The following is a 24,961-nucleotide window of genomic DNA, read 5'->3' on the forward strand; positions in this document are numbered from 1 at the left end:
AGGGGGGGGGGGGAGAGGGGGGGAGAGAGAGGGGGAGAATGTCCAAATGTCATTTAAATATTGTTTTCAATCTGCCTCAACTATTTCCTCAGGCAATTTGGTCATATACCCACCGAGCTCTATGAAAATGTTGCTCCTCAGGTTCCTATTAAATCTTTCCCTTAAGTCTTACATGGGCAGGGCCTACACAGTGAATGGTAGTGCACTGGGGAGTGTGTGGAGCAGAGAAATCTAGGAGTACAGGTGCATGGTTCCTTGAAGGTTGAGTCGCAGGTGGTCAAAAAGGCTTTTGGTACATTGGCCTTCATCAGTCCGAGTATTGATTACAGAAGTTGGGAGGTCATGTTGCAGTTGTACAAGACATTGGCGAGACCCCCTCCCCCATATTTAGAGTATTGTGTTCAGTTCTGGGCATCATGTTATAGGAAAGATGTTGTCAAGTTGGAAAGGGTACTGAGAAGATTTATGAGGATGTTGCCAGGACAAGAGGCTGTGAGCTTATAAAGGTGTATAAAATCATGAGAGGAATAGATTGGGTCGATGCACTGAGTCTTTTGCCCAGAGTAGGTGAATCGAGGACCAGAGGACCTAGGTTCAAGGTGAAGGGGATAAGATTGAATAGGAATCTGAGCGGTAACTTATTTACACAAAGGGTGAGGGGTGTATGGAACAAGCTGCCAGAGGAGGTAGTTGAGGCTGGGACTATCCCAAAGTTTAAGAAACAGTTAAACAGTTACATGGATAGGACAGGTTTGGAGGGATATGGACCAAATGCAAGCAGGTGGAACTAGTGTAGCTGGGACACCTCACCCCATTACAGGGTCGAGCTGTAAAGTGAGACTGGACAAATCTGGATTGTTTCTCTGGAAATGCAGAGGTTGAAGGGAGAACCAATAGAAGTATATATAACTATGCGAGGCATAGATAGGATAGGATAGACAACGACGGTCATTTTATTCGGGTGGAGATATCAAGTATTAGAGGATCGAGCTTTAAGGTGAAAGAGTGGAATTTTAAAAGGGACAATGGGACATCTCTTGTCTATTTGTCTATTTTCTAATTGTATTTTGCACTTATGTTGTGTTTTCCTGCATAGTCTTTTTTCATTTCACTATCTTGCAGAATTTTTCGTGTAATTTAGTTTTGTTTTGTTTAAATATACAGCGCGGGGAAAGGCCCTTCGGCCCACCGAGTCTGTACCAACCCCAGCTATTTACAATATACATTCATGACTCAGATGAAGGGATTAAAAGTAACATTAGCAAATTTGCAGATGACACAAAGCTGGGTGGCAGTGTGAACTGTGAGGAAGATGCTATGAGGATGCAGGGTGACTTGGACAGGTTGTGTGAGTGGGCAGATGCATGGCAGATGCAGTTTAATGTCGATAAATGTGAGGTTATTCACTTTGGTGGTAATAACAGGAAGGCTGATTATTATCTGAATGGTGTCAAGTTAGGAAAGGTGGAAGTACTAAGAGATCTGGATGTCCATGCTCATCAGTCATTGAAAGTAAGCATGCAGGTACAGCAGGCAGTGAAGAAAGCTAATGGCATGTTGGCCTTCATGACAAGAGGAGTTGAGTATAGAAGCAAAGAGGTCCTTCCGCAGTTGTACAGGGCCCTAGTGAGACCGCACCTGGAGTACTGTGTGCAGTTTTGGTCTCCAAATTTGAGGAAGATCATTTTTGCTATTGAGGGAGTGCAGCGTAGGTTCACTAGGTTAATTCCCGGAATGGCGGGACTGTCGTATGTTGAAAGACTGGAACGACTAGGCTTGTATACACTGGAAGGATGAGAGGGGATCTTATTGAAACATATAAGATTATTTAGGGATTGGATATGCTGGAGGCAGGAAACATGTTCCCAATGTTGGGGGATTCCAGCGGTAGGCCATTTAGAACGGAGATGAGGAAAAACTTTTTCAGTCAGAGAGTTGTAAATCTGTGGAATTCTCTGCCTCAGAAGGCAGTGGAGGCCAATTCCCTGGATGCTTTCAAGAGAGAGTTAAGAGCTCTTAATCATAGCGGAGTCAGAGGGTATGGGGAGAAGGCAGGAACGGGTACTGATTGAGAATGATCAACCATGATCACATTGAATGGCGGTGCTGGCTCAAAAGACCGAATGGTCTTCTCCTGCACCTATTGTCTATTGTCTATTGACCAGCAATCCCCACACATTAACGCTATCCTACAGACTAGGAACAATTTACAATGTTACCAAACCCAATTAACCTACAAACCTGTATATCTTTGAAGTGTGGGAGGAAACCGGAGCACCCGGAGAAAACTCATGCAGGTCACGAGAACTGTGCCGCCCTGTGATTAATGTATAATATACGGTTTAGTGCATTGTCTGAGCCTCTGTGCCTGTAATGCTGCACCAAGCAAGATTTTCATTGTACCCTTATCTCACATGGCAATTAACTCGACGCCCTGATATTCGGGCAAGGTCGTTGTACAGAGAGTTGGGTGCTTGGAACATGTTGCAAAAGCGAATATGACAGTGGAGTTTACGAGCCAGTTAGATTGACACATTAATATGCAGAATATAGAAGGATATGGATCACATGTAGGCAGAAGGGATACTATAGGTTCAATTTGGCATCATATTTGGCACAGACACTGAAGGGCTTGGTCCTGTGCTGTACTGTTCCGTGTTCATTGCTCTGTATTCACCACTTACACTGCACGTCGACCAGCGAGCTGACGTTGGTACTTCCCACTGTGTTCTGCACCTCGCAGGAGACAGGCTCTGTGAAGTAAGTGTGGTCGACCGGCGTCTCAAACACACTGCCGCGCGCTCCCTCTATGAGAACACCACCCTTCGCCCATCTGTGGAATAGTGAGAGGGGACAGGGGGAGATGAGGGAGATGGGCAGTGGGGAGCAAAGGGAGGGGGGAGGGAGAGAGAAAGGAAATGAACAGGCAGTAAGGGGAATGGGAGAGGGGGATGGGGAAGTGGATGGGGAATGAGAAGGTGGAGGGGTGGGGTGAGGGTGATGGGGAAGGGGGAAAGGGAGGGGGAGGAGAGGAATGGTGAGAGGGGGAGGGGGGAAGAGTGAGGAGGTCAGCGGATGTGGAGGGTGAGGGGGAAGGGGAGAAGAGTGAGGGGGAAGAAGGAGGGGGAGGGGATAGGGAGAGAGGAGAAAGGGTAGGTAGAGAGAGGTGAGAAGGAGGGGAGGCAAGGAGGGCTGGGTGGGGGGGGGGGGAGAGAAGGAGAGGGGAGCATGGAGAGGAAATTCCACGGGGCGAGAAGGAATGGGGGAGCGAGGGGAGGGGACAGGGAGGGTGGAGGAGAAGGGGGAAAACGAGCGGTAGGGAGGGTAAGGTAAGGGAGGAGAAGGGAGGAGATTGATGGCAGTGGTGGGGCAGAAGTGAGTGGAGGGAAGATGGGTAGAGGTGGTAGGAGGGGAGGAAAGGGGATGATGGGATGTGAGGAGAAAGGAGGAGGGGTGAGGAGTGAGTAGACCGCTTGCTATTTCCTCTCTCCTTGGGTCCTGTGGTGTTTGGTCTGCTCTCGGTTCTTGGACCTGGAGGCAGGGGGGTTGACACAGGGAACACCCTGTGGAAGGGGAGGGACGAATGTGTGAGTAACCGTATTGGGCTGAACACCACGTGGAAAAGGAGGCACTGAACTACCTCTACTGCTGCAGAGGGACACATCCAACCATTGTTCAGTTTCCTGGTGGCTCCTCTGGTCTGTCCCTTTGATTAGTCCCCTGGTCCATCCACTAGTCCTTCTGCTGGTAGTTCCCTTGATCTATCCCCTGGTCCATCCACTAGTCCTTCTACTGGTAGTTCCCTTGATCTATCCCCTGGTCCATCCACTAGTCCTTCTACTGGTAGTTCCCTTGATCTATCCCCTGGTCCATCCACTAGTCCTTCCGCTGGTAGTTGCCTTGATCTATCCCCTGGTCCATCCACTAGTCCTTCCACTGGTAGTTCCCTTGATCTATCCCCTGGTCCATCCACTAGTCCTTCCGTTGGTAGTTCCCTTGATCTATCCCCTGGTCCATCCACTAGTCCTTCTACTGGTAGTTCCCTTGATCTATCCCCTGGTCCATCCACTAGTCCTTCTACTGGTAGTTCCCTTGATCTATCCCCTGGTCCATCCACTAGTCCTTCCGCTGGTAGTTCCCTTGATCTATCCCCTGGTCCATCCACTAGTCCTTCTACTGGTAGTTCCCTTGATCTATCCCCTGGTCCATCTACTAGTCCTTCCGCTGGTAGTTGCCTTGATCTATCCCCTGGTCCATCGCTTTGTGTGCAGGATACTGCACTGTGTCAGTGGGGGAATACAGAAGGGAATTAGCACTGAGGTAACATTCCACCATTCTACTGATGGGGACAGGTAGCAGCAACAGCTTGGGTTGGCCCTGCTTCCATTTGCTGTACTCAGTGTAACAGCGAAAATAATTTGTGGTCGAATCACCCCAAGCTGGTCATGAAGTGAAATCATTCTGAAGCGATGGGAAGGAGTGTGAGACCAGATACAGCATCACCTGTGTCATTATACAGCGTGGGACATGAATCGAACGGTTTGCTGTGTGATTACGCAGTGTGGGGAATGCATGGGACCGCTGGGTGCCGCGGGGGTCGAATGCACCCTGGGCAAGGACTGTAGTGTAGTTATTTAATATTTAGTACATTTGGTATTTAGCAATATTAAAGACTATTTGGTAACGTTTGTATTTGGTGGTGGGTGTGTTCCTGTTGTTTGTATTGTTAATATTGTTGATGTAAATAATTGATTTAATTTATTTTCGGGAAAAAAAGTGGGGCAGTGACCAAATGGTTGACTGTGAAGAACGTAGGAGGGGGTTGGTCCCCAATGGAAGGCAATCAATGCAGAGATCCTTCCCATTGATACCAGGGACCTGCGGTGCAGCGTGCTTCTCCCAGCAGTCTCTGGGAACAGATTCCTGAGCGAGTTCAGAGACTCACCAGCCACCTGCACTTCTGCAAGCTATAAGTCTGTCTTGCACACGTACATGATGTAAGGTTTCAGCCCTTGTATGAGTATTTATGGGGACTGCTCCTTGTATTCTGGCTCCATTTTAGTTCCACTGTCCTCATCGTTTTTTTTTAATCAAAAATAATTTATTCAATTACGATACAAAACCAAACCATGGTAGCACCTTTGTACAAAATCACCAAATTATCTGACACTAAATTTTCAAATAACTATAATACAATCCTTATCGAGGATATATTCCACCCCCTGTAGTGCCTAATGGTCCTGGAAATCCCCCAGGGCCCCTATGGACAGTGCATAGTCCCTTTCCTAAACCATTCGGGTGCGGACGGAACCCTCTTCCGCCTGGCGCCTTGAGTCGCAGATGGCCAGCTTGGCTAGGCCCAGGCGCAACCCAACCAGGACATCTTCAGCCCTACCCTCTCCCCTACGCACAGGGTGTCCAAAGATGAGGGTGGTGGGTGAGAAATTCAGCCGGAAGGCAAGGAGCAGCCCCTTCAGATATTGGAACAGGGGCTGCAACCTCACACACTCCATGTACACGTGGTACACAGACTCTTCCAGCCTGCAAAAGTGGCAGATGGCATTGCTGTGTCATTTTTGGGAGAGGGACGTGCATCGAACAATGTGCTTCCATTAAATGGAGCGGGACATCCATGAAATGGTGCAGTTATCACAACAATTGAAAAGAGTATTGAATGTTGTGCTGTGTTATTGCATGGAGTGGGAGGTGTATTGAATGTTGTGCTGTGCCATTACAAGTGGGCCATGTATCAAATGTGCGCTGTTATTACACAGATGTGGATGTATATCGATTGGTATGTTCGATCATTACAGAGTGGGACGTGTATTGAACGGTGTGCTGTGTTGTTACATGTAGTGAAACATGCATCATACGGTGACCTGGTCTTACACAGACGTGGACGTCTGTCCATCCGTGTGTTGTGTGGAAAGTGCACTAAACATTGCACTGCCATTACGCAGAGTGGGGCAGCATGGAACAGTGCCCTTGTCATTAAATGCAATGGAACATACAGCACTGTCATGACACGGATTGGGATGTGCTATTGCATGAGTGTGTACTGTCACTACACAGAGTGAGGTGTGCATCAGTGTGCACTGTCACTACACAGTGTGAGGTGTGCATGAGTGTGCACTATCACTACACGGAGTGAGGTGTGCATGAGTGTGTACTGTCACTACACAGAGTGAGGTGTGCATCAGTGTGCACTGTCACTACACAGAGTGAGGTGCGCATCAGTGTGCACTGTCACTACACAGAGTGAGGTGTGCATGAGTGTGCACCGTCACTACATGGGGAGATGTGCACAAGCCTGCACTATCACTACATGGTGAGGTGTGCACGAGTGTAAACTATTACATGGTGAGGTGTGCACGAGTGTGCACTATCATTACATGGGGAGGTGTACGTGAGTGTGCACAGTCACCACATGGAAAGGTGTGCACAAGCGTGCACTGTCATTGTGTGGATTGGGTCATGCATCTAGCAGTGCGCTTTACATGGAGTGAGATGTGTATGGAATGTTGTGCGGTCATTACACACAGAGGTCATTACACACAGTAGGATGGAGGCCACTGCACTGAGGAGTCCCACATAACCTATTTCTGTGCCGGTTCACAGTCGCCAGACACCTGCCAGTTTTGCGGGTTGGAAGAGTCTGTGTACCACATATATATGGAATGTAAGAGGTTGTAGTCCCTGTTCCAATATCTGAAGGGGCTGCTCCTTGCCTTCTGGCTGCACGTCTCACCCACCATCCTCATCTTTGGACACCCTGTGCCAAGGGGAGAGGGCAGGGCTGAAGATGTCCTGGTTGGGTTGCTCCTAGGTCTGGCCAAGCTGGCCATCCGCGGGTCCTGGCGCCAGGCGGATGAGGCCTCCCTCCGCCCGAGCCGGCTGGCTGCCCGTTTTTCCAGGGTTACGTCCATGCCCGGGTGGTTTTAGAGAGGGACTACACGCTGTACTACACGGTGCCCTGGGGGATTTCCTGGACCGCTGGGTGGAATGCATCCTTGACAAGGATGGTGATAGACAGTAGTTGTGTAATAGTATATTTAGTATAGAAGAATATTTTGCTTGACTTGTATTATGGGGGTGGGTTTTGTTTTGATTTATTCCGTACAGTATATATTATTGTAAATAATTCAATAATTTTTTTTTTGGTTTAGAACAGTGTGCCATATGGAGTGGGACTTGCATCAAACAGTGCGCAGTGATATAGTTATATAGTTATTTGACAATTTTTTGTTTAGATAATTTAGTGATTTTGTATTATGGCAGTAGGTGTGTTACCACAGTTTGGGATTGAAAATAGTATATTTCAGAATTGAATAAATTATTTTTGATTTAAAAAATGTTTTAAAGCATTGCACTAAGTTATCACAGAGTGGAACATACAGTGTCATTACATGGCGTGCGGTGTGTCGGTGGGCTGTGTCAGGTGGGATGTGTATCATTACAGAAAGAGTGGAACATTGATTAAATGCCAATTTCTGTAATTCCACAGACTGGGACATGCATCAAAAGGGTCACCATATCATCATGTGGAAATGTGCATCACACACATACATGCCCAGGGAGGACCCTGTGATTGACTGCATGGATATTATGATATCTGAGATGGATAATTCATTTTTCTGTGGTTGAGACAGGGCTGTGGGCAGAGTGCGATATGGAAGTGGCATTCTTAATCTCGTTGTACTTGTACAATGACAATAAAGATATTGTATTGTATTGTATTGTATTGTATTGCAGTGAGATTAGTTCTAGGGCTGTGGGTGAGAGGAGGGCAGTGCGATTGGTTTGGAGATACGGATTATTTTGAGATTGACAGAGGGCTGTGGGGAGAGAATGGGACCAGTTTGAAATTGATGCCGGACTGTAGGGAGAGAGCTGAGAAGTGGGATTAGTTCAGGGGATATTGCAGGGCAGTTGGGCGAGTGTGGGTTAATTTGGGATTGACACAGGACTGTGGCAGCAGTTTGCAGATTGATAAAAGGCTGTGGGAGAGGGCTATGTGGGATTCACTTGGGGATTGGTACATGACTGAGGGGAAAGGCTGGTGTTACATTGGTGTTGAAGGAGTTGATGCGTGGATGAGTTTACAGATTGTCTGCATGGGACATTGGAAGCCTGTGCTGTAGAGGTCACGGACAGTGAAGAGGGACAGCGGGGGTCAGGGTGGCTCCAGTGTGATCTCCTCACCTGTATGCCTTGATGGCAGGGTTGGCGTTGGCTGTGCAGGTGAAGACCACATGCTCTCCATCTTGCACTTTCTGGGGGTGGATTGACAAGGTGACGGATGGCGGGTCTGTGGGTGAGGAAGACAAAGTTCAGTAGGGTTAGAGAGGTAGGGGAGAGCGAGCGATGGAGGGAAGCGAGAAGAACGGGGGGGAAAAGATAGAAGAGAAAGTTAAGAGGGGAGGAGGAGAATCTCTCTCCGTCTTCCCATCTCTCTCCCCGGCACTGTCTCCTCTCTTTCCCCTTCCCTATCACCACCTGACTGACTCCTCCCCCTATTCCCATCCCTCTCTCCATTAGTCCCTCCCCCATTCTCTCATTCCATCACTCTCTCATTCCCCCATTCTCTCATTCCCCAGATTAGTCAAGCAGGATTTCCCCTTCAGAAATCCATGCTGACTTGGACTTATCCTTTTACTGCTATCCAAGTGCACCGTTATTACCTTGTTAATAATTGACTCCAGCATCTTCCCCACCACTGATGTCAGGCTATCTGGTCTATAATTCCCCGTTTTCTCTCTCGCTCCTTTCTTGAAAAGTGGGATAACATTAGCTATTCTCCAAACCACAGGAACTGATCCTGAATCTATAGAACATTGGAAAATTATCACCAATGCATCCACAATTTCTTGAGCCACCTCCTTGAGTACCCTGGGATGCAGACCATCAAGCCCTGGGGATTTATCAGCCTTCAGTTCCATCAGTCTACCCAATACTATTTCTCGCCTAATGAAAATTTCTTTTAGTTCCTCTATCCCCCTAGATCCTCTGTCCTCTAGTACATCTGGGAGATTGTTTATGTCTTCCTTAGTGAAGACAGATCCAAAGTACCTGTTCAACTTTTCTGCCATTTCCTTGTTACCCATAATATTTCACCAGTTTCTACCTTCAAGGGACCCACATTTGTCTTTACTAATCTTTTTCTCTTAATATACCTAAAGAAGCTTTTACTGTCCTTCTTTATATTCTTGGCCAGCTTCGCTTCGTACCTCATCTTTTCAGCCCATATTGCCCTTTTTGTTACCTTCTGTTGTCCTTTGAAAGTTTCCCTGGCTTCCCGCTACTCTTTGTTGTGTGATACATCTTTTCTTTTAATTTTATTCCATCCATAACTTTCCTTGTCAGCCATGGTTGCCTCTTACTCCCCTTAGAATCTTTTTTCCTCTTTGAAATGAAATGATCCTGCATCTTCTGGATTATGCCCAGAAATTCCTGCCATTGCTGTTCCACTGTCATTCGTGCCAGGATCCCTTTCCATTCGATCTTGGCCAGCTCCTCTCTCATGCCTTCATAGTCCCCTTTGTTCAACTGCAACAATGACACTTCCGATTTAACCTTCTCCCTCTCAAATTGCAGATTAAAACTAATCATATTATGGTCACTACCTCCAAGTGACTCCTTTACCTTGAGTTCCCTTCTTAAATCTGGTTCTTTGGACAACACTAAATCTGGAATTGCCTTTTCTCTGGTAGGCTCCAGTACAAGCTGCTCTAAGAATCCATCTCTGAGGCACTCTACAAACTCCCTTTCTTGTTCCAGAACCAACCTGATTTTCCCAGTCTACCTGCTTATCGAAATCCCCCATAACTACAGTGGCATTACCTTTGGTAAATGCCAGTTTTAACTCCTGCCGCAACTTACACCCTATATCCAGGCTACTGTTTGGGGTCTGTAGATAACTGCCATTTGTGTCTTCTTACCTTTACAATTCCTCAACTCTATCCACAGTGACTCTACATCGTCAGTCCCAATGTCACCCCTTGCAAGGGACTGAATTCCATCCCTCACCAACAGAGCTACCCCGCTTCCTCTGCCCACCTGCCTGTCCTTTCTCGTGGACGTATAACCCTGAATATCCAGTTCACTGATCCTTCTGCAGCCACGTCTCTGTAATCCCCACAATGTCCTTCCCACCAACGCCCTCTCTCCCTCCCCCGTCGCTCCCTCCCACCTGTCTTCCCATCACACTGTCCTTCACACCCCATCCCTCTCTCCCTCCCCATCCTTCTCTCCTTCCCATTCTTCTCTGTGCCTTAGTACCTTACCATTCTCCATTTCTCCTTCAACTTTCTGCTTCTCCCATCCTTTTCATCTCCCAATATTCTGTCGGTGTTCTCATCCACATCTCCCTATTCTCCCACTCCTCCTCATGTTGCATATTTCCGCCCAATCTCCATCTCCCTTTCCATTCCTTCTTCCCACACCCTCTCCCACACCCTCTCCCACACCCATGCACTATCTGCCTCTCTCCTTGCTTGCTTTTTCTCGTTCTCCCTAACCCGCTCCAGTGTGAATTCTCTAGGTCCCTCTCGAGCCTCCAGTGCCTTTGTCTCCCTCTTTCCTCGTCACCCCACTATCTTTCCGATTCTCTATTTCCCTTTCCCAATCCTGCTTCCCATTTTCCTCACCTGACCACATTGAATTCTCTCTCTGCAGTGACCAAGCCAACGAAGTGGTGACAGAATGGACGTGGGGAGAGGCAAACAAGGCTGTGATGCTGCCCTCACCAGGAGTGTTGCCGTTGATGTTGCCCGGTGCTGCCGGGCCACCACTGCGGAGCCAGTGTCACAGATGCTGGCACTGGCTGCGGGCACTGGCCACTGGCATTGGCCACTGGCACTGGCCATTTGGCACTGGTCGCTGGCACTGGCCATTTGGCACTGGCCATTTGGCACTGGTCGCTGGCACTAGCCACTGGCACTGGCCATTGGCACAGGGCGCTGGCACTGGACCTTGGCACTGACGCTGGCACTGGTCGCTGACACTGGCCGTTGCATTGGTCATTGGCACTGGCCATTGGCACTGGCTGCAGGCACCGGGAATTCCGCAGGTTTACTGAGGTGCAATGTGAAACACAACATTCCCCGCAGTTTCCCGTAATACAACTGATAATTGGTTTCTTGCAGCTCCATGTCATAAGTTAATTGCAAACTGCCACCCTGCTCTAGCAGTTTGCTTTTTTTTGACCAATTCACATTTTGTTTTCTAAACAAGTGTCTGAAGAAGGGTCCCAACCCAAAACGTCACTTATTCATGTCCTGCAGGATTCCTGCCCGACCCACTGAATTACTCCAGCTCCTTGTTCTATGCAGTTCCCTGTTGCTGTCATTCTCCCTCTCCTGCTTCCTGCTGGCAATGTGCAAGCCAGCGCCAGCCCCACCGGGGGAGTGGAGTGTTGGGGTTAAAAAGAAGCTCACAGGACAACGAGAGGTCACAGGTAAGATCCCAGGTGGGATTAACCGGGACCAAAGGGGTGATCTGTTGGAGAGCGAGCCATGGAAAGGTCAATGAGCACTTCTCATCCGCAGTCACCAAGGACACGGACATAGTAATTGCAGGTTTCAGGGTGGGGACAGGGATATTCTGGGGGTTGTGAACTTTAAAAAGAAGGAGGTATTAGATGTCTTAGAATGTATACTGTGAATTATTCCCCACTGCTGCTGAGCTGCCTCCCAGGCTGTTGTGGGATGTGGGGAGGAGATTGCTGGGCCTCTGACGAAGATACTTCCATCTTGGCTGGCCACAAGCAAGGTGCTAGGTGATGTTCTGGGGAAGACTGGCCAATGGGATCCAAAGTTGACTTGGTGATAGGATGCGGAAGGTGAATGTGGAGAGCTATTGTTACGATGCAGTTTGATTGGATGTGTACTGTGGGGATCAGTGCTAGCACTTTGCTGCTGATGTATAGTAATGACAGGCATGAATTGGGAGGTACATTTGGTCCACAGGTGGTACAGTTGCTGCCTCACAGCAGCTGACAGCCAGGTTGCCTCCTGACTATGGTGTAGGATCTGTATAGACACAGGATCTGTGAGGAGTTTACACGTTCTCCCTGTCACTCCAGTGGTTTCTTCAGAACACGCCAAAGACGTGCGGGTGTGCAGGTTGATTGACCTCTGTAAATTGCCTCTAGTGTATGTGAAAGTGGAATCCAGTGGAACTGGAGTGAATGTGATCGATGGTCGGCGTGGACTCAGTGGAGTGAAGTAGCTGTTTCCATTCCATGTCTTATAATCAATTCAATCAGTCAAGTCTGCAGATGAACATTGGTGTTGGTAGTGAAGAGGGCAAATGGGATCAGTCCAGATAAACAAAAAGGTTGGCATGGAGATGGAGAGCCAAAGGTTTGTTTCTCTGCTGTATGATGATATTCCTCCTCTCTCACACTCCTTCATCTCATCCTCCCCCACTGACACCTCCCTCCACTTACGGTGCACATTGAGTCGCACGGTTGTCTCCTTGCCCCCCGGCAGAGCCTTGTTGCTACAGCGACAGGTGTAGCGGCGCCCGATATCCAGGTCCGTCGGGCTGATGGTCAGAGTGCTGGTGGTCGTTTCCCGCTTCCCATCATCCATCACCGCCTGCCAGGCAGAGAGAAGGGTGAGAGTAGGCAATAGAGAGAAGCGGGGAGAGAGAGAAGCGGGGAGAGAGTGAAGGGGGAAGAGAGGGAAGGGGTGAATGGGGGCGAGAGAGAAGGGGGAGAGAGAGAAGGGGAGAGAGAGAAGGGGAGAGAGAGAGAAGGGGAGAGAGAGAAGGGGAGAGTAGGCAATAGAGAGAAGCGGGGAGAGAGAGAAGGGGAGAGAGTGAAGGGGGAAGAGAGGGAAGGGGTGAATGGGGGCGAGAGAGAGAAGGGGGAGAGAGAGAAGGGGAGAGAGAGAAGGGGAGAGAGAGAAGGGGAGAGAGAGAGAAGGGGGAGAGAGAGAAGGGGAGAGAGAGCGAAGGGGGGAGAGAATGAAGGGGGAGAGAATGAAGGGGGGAGAGAACGAAGGGGGAGAGAGTGAATGCGGGCGAGAGAGAAGGGGTTAGAGAATGAAGGGGGAGAATGAAGAGGGAGAGAATGAAGGGGGGAGAGAATAAAGGGGGAGAGAATGAAGGGGGAGAGAATGAAGGGGGAGTGAGAAGGGGGAGAGAGAGAAGGGGGGAGAGAGAGAAGGGGGGAGAGAGAGAAGGGGGGAGAGAATAAAGGGAGGAGAGAATGAAGGGGGAGAGAGAAGGGGAGAGAGTGTAAGGGGGAGAGAATGAAGGGCGGAGAGAATGAAGGGCGGAGAGAATGAAGGGCGGAGAGAATGAAGGGGGAGAGAATGGAGGGCGGAGAGAATGAAGGGCGGAGAGAATGAAGGGCGGAGAGAATGAAGGGCGGAGAGAATGAAGGGCGGAGAGAATGAAGGGGGGTCATTGCAGGTCTCGTTGCACCTCCCCTTTTCCGAATCAGACACTATTCAGATAATAATCTGCCTTCCTGTTCTTGCCAACATAACCTCACATTTATCCACATTATACTGCATCTGCCATGCATCTGCCCACTCACCCAACCTATCCATCACCCTGCAGCCTCATAGCACCCTCCTCGCAGCTAACACTGCCATCCAGCTTTGTGTCATCCATAAACTTGGAGATGTCACATTTAATTCCCTCATCTAAATTATTAATATACATTGTTTATAACTGGGGCCCCAGCAACGAGCCATGCGGCACCCCACTGCCATTCTGAAATGTACCTGTTAATTCCTACTCTTTTCTTCCTGTCCGCCAACCAGTTCTCTATCCATATCAATACCATACCCCCAATTCTAAGTGCTCTAATTTTGCATACTAATCTCTTGTGTGGGACCCTGTCAAATGCTTTTTGAAAGTCCAGATACACCACATCCACTGGCTCTCACTTATCCATTCTACTTGTTACATCCTCAAAAAATTCCAGAAGATTAGTCAAGCATGATTTTCCCTTCATAAATCCATGCTGACCTTGACCGATCCTGTCACTACTTTCCAAATGCGCTGCTGTAACATCTTTAACAATCAACTCAAGCATCTTCCCCACTACCGATGTAGGGCTAACTGGCCTATAATTCCCCATTTTCTCTCTCCCTCCTTTCGTAAAAAGTGGAGTTACATTGGCTACCCTCCAGTCCACAGGTACTGATCCAGAGTTGAGAGAACATTGGAAAATGATGACCAATGCATCCACGATTTCTCGGGCCACCTCCTTGAGTACTCTGGGATGCAGATCATCAGGCCCTGGAGATTTATCTCCCTTCAGTCCCAACAGTTTACCTAACACCATTTCCTAACTAATGTGGATTACGTTCAGTTCATCCCTCCCACTGGATCCTCGGTCTCCTAATATTTCTAGGAGATTGTTTGTGTCTACCTTAGTGAAGACAGAACCAAAAAGTACTTGTTTAACAGTTCTGCCATTTCCTTGTTTCCCATTATAATTTCACCTGCCTCTGATTGTAAGGGACCAACATTTGTCTTCACTAATCTTATCATATCATATCATCATCATATATATACAGCCGGAAATAGGCCTTTTCGGCCCACCAAGTCCGTGCCGCCCAGTGATCCCCGTACATTAACACTATCCTACACCCACTAGGGACAATTTTTACATTTACCCAGCCAATTAACCTACATACCTTTTTATCCTTTTTACATATCTAAAGAAGCTTTTACAGTCAGTTTTTATATTCCCCACAAGCTTTCTTTCATGCTTTATTTTTTCACCAGACAAGGATGAACAATTTTTGGAGTTCATCCATGCGGTCATTAAATCTTTGCCATTGCATCTCCACCATCATCCCTTTAAGTATAATTTGCCAGCCTATCCAAGCCAATTCCCATCTCATACTCTCCTTTCTTTAAGTTCACGACCCAAGTCTCTGAATTAGCCGTGTCACTCTCCATCTTAATGTAGAATTCCACCATATTATGGTCGTAGTTGCCCAAGGGGCCTTGCACAACAAGATTGCTAACTAATCCTTCCTCGTTGCACAATACCCAGTCTAGGATGGCCCGCCCACGAGTCGGTCCCTCGATATATTGGCTTAAAACCCATCTCGTTTACATTCCAGAAAATCCTCCCCCTCAGCGCTGCTGCCAATGTGATTGGCCCAATCTATATGTAGATTAAAGTCACCCATGATAACTGCTGTAGCTTTGCTACACGCATCCCTAATTTCCAACAACATTATCCCCAACCTCCATTCTGCTGTTTGGTGGTCTGTTTACAGAGTGGGGGGAAGGGTGTGAGAGTGGGGGGGGAGGGGGGGGGAGTTGGATGGGAGATGGTGAGCGGAGGAGTTTGGGGACAGAAATGCAGAGTCAACCTTGGAGATGGCCGCCCCATCCTGGATGGCTCCGTCTCGATGCCAGATGATGTGTGCGGCCGGTTTGGCTCCACTGGCTCGGCAGGTCAGGTTGTATGTGGAGCCAGCCCTCAGCAAGATCTCTGGGCCTCCATCAATCACTGGCTCGTCAGGGGGAACTAGACGTGAAGAGAAGTGAAGAGAAGATGCAATTAGAGCAGCAGCAGCACAGCTCCTCAACCCAGGCTCCCACTGCCTTAGGCTCGACACAAGTAGGTGGGCTTAGGGCTGGAGAGGTAGGCAGCGAAAGGGAAGGTTATCAGAGATAGAGAGGTGCGTGGACGAAAAGGGTTTACACCAAAATAAGGAATTTTGAGGAGCTGAAGGAGGCTACCGAGGGAGACACAAGGAACTGCAAATTCTGGTTTATCATAAAAAAACAAAGAGCTGGAGCAATTGTTTGCATCTAAAGGGTGGCACGGTGGCGCAGCGATAGAGTTGCTGCCTTACAGCGGTAAAGTTGCTGCCTTACAGCGGTAGAGTTGCTGCCTTACAGCACTGAGACCTGCCTTCAATCCTGATGAAAGGTGCTGCCAATACACAGTTTGAACGTTTTCCCCGTGACCTGCGTGGGTTTCTCTGGGTGCTCTGGCTTCTCCCATACTCCAAAGACATACAGGTTTGAAGGATAATTGGCTTTGGTAAAATTGTAAATTGTCTATAGTGTATAGTGTAGTGCTAGGGTATGGGGTGATCGCTGGTCGGCGAGGAAAGGCCGGGTTCTGCGCTGTATCTCTAAACTCTAAACTCTGTGGTTCAGGCAGCATCTCTGGACATGGATAGAACATGTTGTGGGTGGGTCCTTCTTCAGACTGAGGGTAGCATTGGGAGAAAACTGGAAAGGAGTTGGGGGCTGGCCAAAGTGCAGCAAGTGACAGGTGGAGCACAGGGAGCAGATGGGAAAAAGGGGGTGGGTTTTACCAAAACTTGGGCTTGTAAACTACCCCAGTGGAATACGAGGTTTAGTTTAGAGGTACAGCGCGGAAACAGGACCTTCAGCGCACCGGGTCTGCGCCGACCAGCGATCCCCGCACATTAACACTATCCTAGGGACAATTTTTACATTTACCAAGCCAATTAACGTACATACCTGTACGTCTTTGGAGTGTGGAAGGAAACCAAAGATTTTTTCTCGGAGAAAACCCACGCAGGTCACGGGGAGAATGTACAACCTTTGTACAGACAGCACCCATAGGCAGGATTGAACCTGGGTCTCTGGTGTTGTAAAGCAGCAATGTTACCGCTGCGCCACTGTGCTGCCCCAGTCTATCCAACCCCTTCCTCTAGCCGAAACTCTGTAATCCAGGCAGCATTCCGGTAAACATCCTCTGAATCGCTCTCCAAAGCCACATCTATACTGTAATGTGGCGACCAAATTGCATGCAATACTCCAAATGCAGCTTAACCAAAGTCCTATAGAGTTGCATGAAGACTTCCTGACATTTTCAGTGCCCTGAGCAATGAAGGCAAGCAAACTATACGCCTTCTTTACTACCCCACCTACGTGCTGCCACCTTCAGTGAGCTATGAACTTGGACTCCAAGATCCCTCTGCACATCGATGATGCAAAGGGTCTTGTCTCTCTCCTCACATTCAACCTCCCAAAGTGCAAAACCTCACACTTGCTGGGGCTCCATCTGCCTTGTCTCCGCCCATCTCTGCAGCTAATCTATAGCTGATCTATATCCCGCTGTATCTTCTGACAGCACTCCTCACTGTTGGCAGCAAAATTACTCAGCAACCCATCCACATTTACTGTATATATTATATAATATCTTGTTCTATTGTTACCCCCTTGTCCATTCCCTTCCCACCTGCATCCGATACACCGCACATGCTTTTCAACACTTGAATAACTTTCAATTCCCAGGTGTCCATTGACTTATTTTCACCATGCATGTCTAGTCACTTTATGACTCTATTCGACAACAGGAGGGTTATATATATATATATATATATATAGAAGATAGACACAAAAAGCTGGAGTAACTCAGCAGGACAGGCAGCATCTCCAGAGAGAAGGAAAGAGTGACGTTTCGTGTCAAGTCTCTTGCCCAGAGTAGGGGATTCGAGGACCAGAGGACATAGGTTCAAGGTGAAGGGGAAAAGATTTAATAGGAATCCGAGGGGTAGCTTTTTCACACAACAAAGGGTGGTGGGTGTATGGAACAAGATGCCAAAGGAAGTAGTTGAGGCTGGGACTATCCCATCGTTTAAGAGACAGTTGGACAGGTACAAGGATAGGACAAGTTTGGAGGGATATGGATGAAGCGCAGGCAAGTGGAGCTGGTACATTGTTGGCCGGTGTGGGCAAGTTGGGCCAAGGGGCCTGTTTCCACACTGTATCACTCTCTGACTCTAAAAAGATCATGCATGTAAATTAATTGAGGAAAACGAGTCGTGATGTGTTCAGCCATATCGGAATTGCACAAAATGAGTTGCTCGCAATATCAAAGATGATTAACATGGATAGAAATTCTGGAGCTGAGCCAGTAGCTCATTGTGAGAAGCTGGGGAAGAAGGTGGTGGGGCCCTGGAAGAGATATCTGTGTCATCTTTAGCTGAGCTACCGGAAGCCTGGATGGTGGCTAATGTTGTGCCTTTATTTACGAAGGTCTGCAATGACAAGCTACGGAACTGCAGGCTGGTGTGGGAAAGTTATTGCAGGGGATTCTGAGGAGCAGGATCTTCCAGCAATTGGATAGGCAGGTACTGGTTAGGCATAGACTTTGAGCATGTGAAATCATGTCACTAATTTGATTTTGTTTTGTGAAGAGGTCTCCAAGAGGATTGAATAAAGTGGACAGTGGGTGTTGTCTACATTTATTTTAGCAAGGGTGTTCACAAGATCCTAAATATTGGGCAGTCCTAAAGGTTAGATCACAGGAAATCCACAGTAAGCTGCTACAGTAACTGGATTCACAATTAGCTTTGTGGAAAAAAATCAGAGGGTAGTAGTAGAGGGTTACTCCTCTGAATGATGACCTGTGACCAGTGGTAGACCACTGGAATTGTATGCAGGATACACTCGAGTTTGTCATCTACAGCAACCATTTGGATGGCAAGGTGGTACAGTGGACAGTAAGGAAGGTTTTCTAAGTTTACAATGGATCTGGATCAACTAGGGATGTAGGCCAAGGGTTGGCAGATTAAATTTAATTTTAAATGTGGTATGTCAAAGAAAGGCACATTAAATTGTATGGTCTTGGGGAATGTTGTGGGGCAGAGAGACCAAGAGTACAGTTCCCTGAAAGTGGCAGCACAGTTAGACAGATGGAGAGAGAGTTTCCTTATTCTTTCCTTATTCTGCAAGGGTACAGGAGTTGAGACATTAGGAAACAGTTGAACAAGATGTCGGTGAGACTATGCTTGCAGTATTGTGTGCAGTTCTGGTTGCCCTGATACAGGAAGGATGATATTAATTTGGAAAGGGTGAAGGCAAGATGCACCAGGATGTTACAAGGACTTGTAGGCTTCAATGACCAAAAAAAGGCTTGATAGACTGGGACTTTTTCCCTTGGGCACAGGAGGCTGAAGAGTAACCTTAAAGAAGTGTACAATATTGTGAGAGGTATAAATGAAATGCATGTTCAGTCTTCTTCCCAAGGTAGGGATGTCTAGAACTAGAGGCTGAAATTGAAAGAGAAAAATGTAAAAGTGACATGAGCAGTAATTTCTTCACAGAGAATGGTGAGTACATGGAATGAAGTGCGAGAAGAAGCTGTGGAGCCGAGTGCAATGGCAATGGTTAAACATACCTGGACAGGTACATGCACGGGGGCAAAACACAGGCAACTGGGACAAGCACAGGATGCAAACTGGGTTGGAATGGACAAGGACCAAAGGGCCTGTTACCATGCTGTATGTAACAGAGGATACAACAGGAAGCGAAGTGTGTGGGAACACAAGGGGATTATGGACATAGGGAGGGGTATGGTGCTCAGCGTGCGTGACAGCAATAGCGACTGTGGTGTCACGTCTATCCCTCGCAGTAGTCCTGGCCCGCCTGCTGCCGTGCCAGGAATCCCATCCACAAGGGGTCGAAGCTGCCCTGCTCACCCCCGGGCCACAGATGGGGGTGAGAGATTCAAGATGGCAGCAGCAGCGGATGCAAAGAACAAAGGGCCAGTAAGTGGACCGGTTGCCGGAGACAATGCAGTGCAGTGCACCTCGAAGGTGGACTGGGCTGCTGGAGGCCCTGCAGCAGCCTGGGGTTCGACTGGATCGGGTGCCACTCCAAGTGGCCGAGCACGCGGACCGGATGCGACCTGCAGTGGCACGGAGTGGTGGAGGACACCGGACAGAGCAACCCTGCAATGCCGCAAGGACAACATGCCTTTATGGTGAGGTGAAGAACTCTGCACTTATAACAACTTGGACCTGAAAATGACATCAACCCTGGCGACTTGTATTCTGTCATGGTGGACCATTCTTATACAATTGTACTAAATCTAAGATGTGCTTATGCAAAGTAATACTTCACTGAATGTATGCAAAAAAGAATTTCACTCTTCCTCGGTAGATCTGATAATAAAGTAGCATTGAACCATTGGTATAGGTGCTGAAGGGCATTACAGATAGGGAGGGGTGTAGGTACTAGAGGGGGTTACACAGATGGAGAGAGGTGTAGGGGTTGAAGGGGGTTACAGAATTTCAGTTTAGTTTATTGTCACGTGTATCGAGGTACAGTGAAAAGCTTTTGTTGCATGCTAACCAGTCAGCAGAAAGACAATACATGATTACTATTGAGATAGGCAAGTGGAGCAGCAGGAATAACTCTGACACAGTGAGAGGTGTCGGAGCTGGGATACAGAGATAGGGAGAGATGTAGGGACAATGGGATACAGAGATAGGGAGAGATGTAGAGACAATGGGATATAGAGATAGGGAGAGATGTAGGGGTTAGAGGTGGTTATGGAGAAGTACGAGGTGTGGGGCTCCACATGGTTCCTGAGGCAGGGAGGGCTACAGGGATCAGAGAGGGTTACTGATATAGGGAGTGGTGTATAGTGGTGTTTGGTGTGGTGTGGCGAGGTGGTGGTGGGAGCAGGAGGGCAGAGGGAGGGATATCCAGTTGTGTACGAGGAGTGGGAGTCCGGTCAGTAAGATGCTTACCCAGTACAGTTAGTGTTGCTGTGTCAGACCTGAGGGCGACTTCTGTAGCTTGACACTCATAGACGGCATCATCCGAGAGTTCCGCATCCTGGATCTGCAGATTGTGTTCCCCCTTTTCCGCGTCACCCACAATCCGATACCGAGGCCACGCTGCAAAACAGGCAGCACACAGGCCAGGAGTAAAGACGTCTCGCTCCAGTTATCCGGGGCCCTGCAGCCCAGGTCTGAGCCCCACCTGAGGGAGGATTTGCTTGTAATGGGAAGAGCACAACGAAGGCTCACCTGATTGTCTCCTGGGATCGAGAGCGGGGGTGGTTTGGCCAGGAGCATAGGGAAAGCTGACTGGGATGTCTCGAGTGTAGAAGGCCAAGAGGTGATCTCACCAAAATATCCAAATTCCTTCCAGGGATTGATAGATCAGGAGTGGGATGAGGAATTTCCAGCAGAGCATGAGTTAGACAGAGTAAAGCTCCCTCTACACTGTCTCTACAAATTTCCAGGATGCAGGTTAGATACCATGAAGCTTCCCCTGCACTGATCTGTCACAGGGTGATGCTCCCTGAACACTATCCCATCACACACTCTCACAGTCCCACACTCCCCCCAGGGTCAGCCACAGAGTGAAGCTCCCTCTACATTGCCCCATCACACACTCCCACACTTCCACTGTCAGACACAGAGTAAAACTCCCTCTGCACTGCCCCCATCACACACTCTCCCCAGGGTCAGCCACAGAGTGAAGCTCCCTCTACATTGCCCCATCACACACTCTCCCCAGGGTCAGCCACAGAGTGAAGCTCCCTCTGCATTGCCCCATCACACACTCCCACACTTCCACTGTCAGCCACAGAATGAAGCTCCCTCTTCACAGTCCCATCACACACTCTCCCCAGGGTCAGCCACAGAGTGAAGCTCCCTCTACATTGCCCCATCACACACTCTCCCCAGGGTCAGCCACAGAGTGAAGCTCCCTCTACATTGCCCCATCACACACTCCCACACTTCCACTGTCAGCCACAGAATGAAGCTCCCTCTTCACAGTCCCATCACACACTCTCCCCAGGGTCAGCCACAGAGTGAAGTTCCCTCTTCACAGTCAGATCACACACTCCCAGCGCAGGGACAAGAGAGGAGGTGTTCTGCTGGCGGGGAGGATTTGATGAACTTTTCGGAAGGATTTGTTTGGTGAGGAGGAATGACTTTGTAGTTCGGAGCTTTGTCGGACTGCAGACTTTCTTTGTTCAAAGATTCCTCTAATTAGTGAGGAACTGTCCATGTTTCTGGAACGTCGTAGGAGCGGCAGTAGCTGGCGGAAGGCCAGGTTGCACTTGTACTGGTGGGAGCTGAGTCTGGAGCGGTGTTTGTGGTCAGTAACACCGGAAAGCTCCCTCCCACACCCACTTGCCTGGTCCAGGTGTGTTGCGTAAGTACGGCAACAGTGCTTTGGATTTCGTTGAAGCTGGGGAGGCGAGGGAGACCTGGGGAAGAAGCCTCCGGAAGCTCCATTTTCGACGTCGGGGAGGATTGGCATGTTCCTATCTTATCAGGAGGAGACTGCTTCTGTTGCTTTTCCAAGAAAGCCTTCACAAGACTATTGAACTGCTGCGAAAGCATGGAGGTGCAGCAACAGCAGAAGGACTTCTTTGATTTATAAAGTACTGATACTCTTTATTTTGTGCCGCGCCCTAAAGATGGCGGCCCATCAGAGTTATGCAGCTGCCGTATGGTCGGCAGTCTCCAAGACTGAGGCCCATGAGTCGTTGGGGCGTACACATGGGGTAAAAGTGCACTTGCAAAGCAACCTTCCCTTCAAGGCCTTTCAATACGCACTGGGCAAGAAAGCCATAGTGGAAGGCACGGTGGTCAGTGGGAAGGTTGTCGTTATACTAAAGACTGAACAATCGGTGGCTCTCGCTCTGGAAAGGGGGTTAACGGCAGGCGGGAATCTCGCGGCGGTGGGCCCATGGGGGGGTCCCGTGTTGCCGGCCATTCTGTCCAGCGTTCCCATTTTTGTTCGGATGCACTCCTGCCCCCACATGTAAACAAGCTGGGGGAGGTGCGGTCTGGGCCCACCAAGGAGGCCTGTTGTACAGGTTTGATGATCCTGAGATGCAGTATATATATACGTCCAAGCGCCGCGTGTATATAGGGGATGGACACGGAGGGGACTTTTGATGTGAAGTGGGAAGGTTTCTTCTATCGCGTGTTCTGGAATGCGGGCCAAGCGCATTGTCATGCGTGCAAAGAGGTGGGGCACTTTCGCAGGAATTGTCTCAGGACCCGGGCTGCCAGTTCTACCACGGTGGCCCAGGAAAGCACTGCTGGCCCATCTGGGGCTGCTGGTTCTACCACGGTGACCCAGGAAAGCACTGCTGGCCCATCTGGGGCTGCTGGTTCTACCACGGTGGCCCAGGAAAGCACTGCTGGCCCATCTGGGGCTGCTGGTTCTACCACGGTGGCCCATGATGGCTTTGCTCCCTTACCCCCACCCCCCTTCACCCCCATGTCCCGTACCTGTAGCGGTGGATTCCGGAGAAGTGCGGGGGTGGATGAGGAGGGCTGGGAGCATCAGCGGGGGAGGAAAGCTAAGAAAAAGAAACACCTTCAAGCGGATCCCCTGGCAGAAGATCACCTCCAAGCGGGACCCTGGCCGTAGATAAACTCGTGCTCACCTCTATGCCAAGCCCAGGGAAGCCTAAGGACTCTAGGGCCCAACAGTGAGCACCAGGCACCTCCTCTATCTGGGGGTCTACCTGAATCCCACTGAGGGGGCTTGGCCGGCGAACTGGCAGGAGCTGGAGGCAAAAGTCGTCGCCCGGCTGGGACGCTGGTCAGGCCTCCTTGGTGTGCTCTCTTACCGAAGCAGGGCTGTGGTTATAAACCAGCTGGTGGCCTCTCTGCTGTGGTACCGGCTGGCCACTCTGGTCCCGTCCTCTTTATTTATCACCATGGTACAGAGGAGGTTAGTGAACTTCTTCTGGGGTGAGAGGAATCACTGGGTCTGTGCTGGGGTTCTGAGTCTCCCGTTGGAGGAGGGCGGTCAGGCGCTGGTCTGCATCCACACTCAGGTGGTGGCCTTCCGTCTCAGGACCCTGCGGAGGTACGTGTACTCCAAGTGCCCTCCTGGATGACACGCGCTGGCGACGTACTATTTCCGCCAGGGGCGCTGTCTCCAGGAGGGCTCCCGGCTCCCGGTAGCGGGCATGAGTCAGCGCACTAGGCGGGAGTTGCCTGGCTTTTACCGCAATCTGAAAGCCAGGAATCTGGTCACCTTCAGCCAGGGCGCTGCTCCTCAGGGGGATGGGGGTGCTGTGGCTGTGAGGGTGGCCGGTCCTCACCCTGTCGCAGTGGGTGTCGAGAGGCGTGTGCGTGGCACGATTCCGACCGGGCTTACCCCTGCTCCATCGGAATTGCTCATAGGACCCACGGCCCGGGTCCCTTCCTGAGAGCCGGTCCCACGCAACATGAGCTGCCTTTCCCAGATGCCCAGATTTCCGTGATGCGGAGAGACGTGTACTGTACAGGCTGCTCCTGCACACTCTCCAGTTCCTCGCCCTCGTCTTCCGTCCGGACACACCCTGGTGGTCCATGTTACCACCGGGCGGCGGGAGCGGTCCCCAGTGGAGGACTCTCTACAAGGGAGGTCTCTCCACAAGGGACCTGGGGTGGGGAGTGTTGCTCAGAGCCGTGGCCTGTAGCAGGTACTTGAGCCGGTTCACGGACTCGCCGGCCGCCTGTCGATTCTGCGGCGAGGAAGAGACGGTGTACCATTTGTATTTACAGTGCGAGAGGTTGCAGCCCCTGTTCCAGTATCTGAAGGGGCTGCTCCTCAAGTTTTGGCTCCATTTTAGCCCCACGCTCCTGATTTTTGGGCACCCGGTACAGAGGGGGGATGGTAGGGAGGAGGGCCCCTGGGCCTGGCCAAGATGGCCATTCACGGGTCCAGGCAGCGGGTAGTCCTATACAGGCAACTTTTGATTTGATCGCGTTAGTACTTTGTAAGTTTGTTTTTGTTTTCGGAATAAAGTATTTGTAAATAAAAAGGGCATGTGTTAACCACAGAGTATAGATCCTTTACATCATTCTGTCATATCCTGAACTTCAGAAGTGTTTACCTGGAAGTCCATTCCCCATTCCGAGTGCCAGTCCATCCTTGGTCCACTGGACAATACCGGAGTAGTTGAATACAGTGCAGGAGAGGAGGGCACCGTGTCCTGCCACCACCACCTGATCTCGGGGCTGCTCCATGATCTGTGATCCACTCGCTGTGGAAACAACAAAAGCTGCCTGATCCAAGTCCGTTATGGAGTTATTAAGTCACATAGCATGGCCCTGTAGACAAACTCATCCATGCCGAACTGTGTTAGTCCCATTTAGAACTTAAAACATAGAACAGTACACCTTTTGGATCACGATATTTGTACCGGATATGTTACCAAGTTAAACTGATCCTATCTGCC

General features: G+C 49.5%; 1 protein-coding gene across 1 annotated transcript in view; it reads right to left on the minus strand.

Annotated features, from left to right (window-relative positions):
* Positions 1-24,961, minus strand: part of LOC144605527 (kin of IRRE-like protein 1) — a 133,698-nt gene that overhangs the window by 73,015 nt on the left and 35,722 nt on the right. Inside the window, exons 2-7 of the mRNA XM_078420903.1 lie at positions 24,617-24,766; positions 20,502-20,651; positions 15,348-15,505; positions 12,449-12,599; positions 8,203-8,308; positions 2,685-2,833 (exon numbers count right to left, since the gene is read on the minus strand). Of these exons, the coding sequence (XP_078277029.1) occupies positions 2,685-2,833; positions 8,203-8,308; positions 12,449-12,599; positions 15,348-15,505; positions 20,502-20,651; positions 24,617-24,766 (864 nt within the window). The remainder of the gene's footprint in view (positions 1-2,684; positions 2,834-8,202; positions 8,309-12,448; positions 12,600-15,347; positions 15,506-20,501; positions 20,652-24,616; positions 24,767-24,961) is intronic.

The sequence above is a fragment of the Rhinoraja longicauda genome, chromosome 24 (assembly GCF_053455715.1).
Source record: "Rhinoraja longicauda isolate Sanriku21f chromosome 24, sRhiLon1.1, whole genome shotgun sequence".
Classification (NCBI taxonomy): Eukaryota; Metazoa; Chordata; class Chondrichthyes; order Rajiformes; family Arhynchobatidae; genus Rhinoraja; species Rhinoraja longicauda.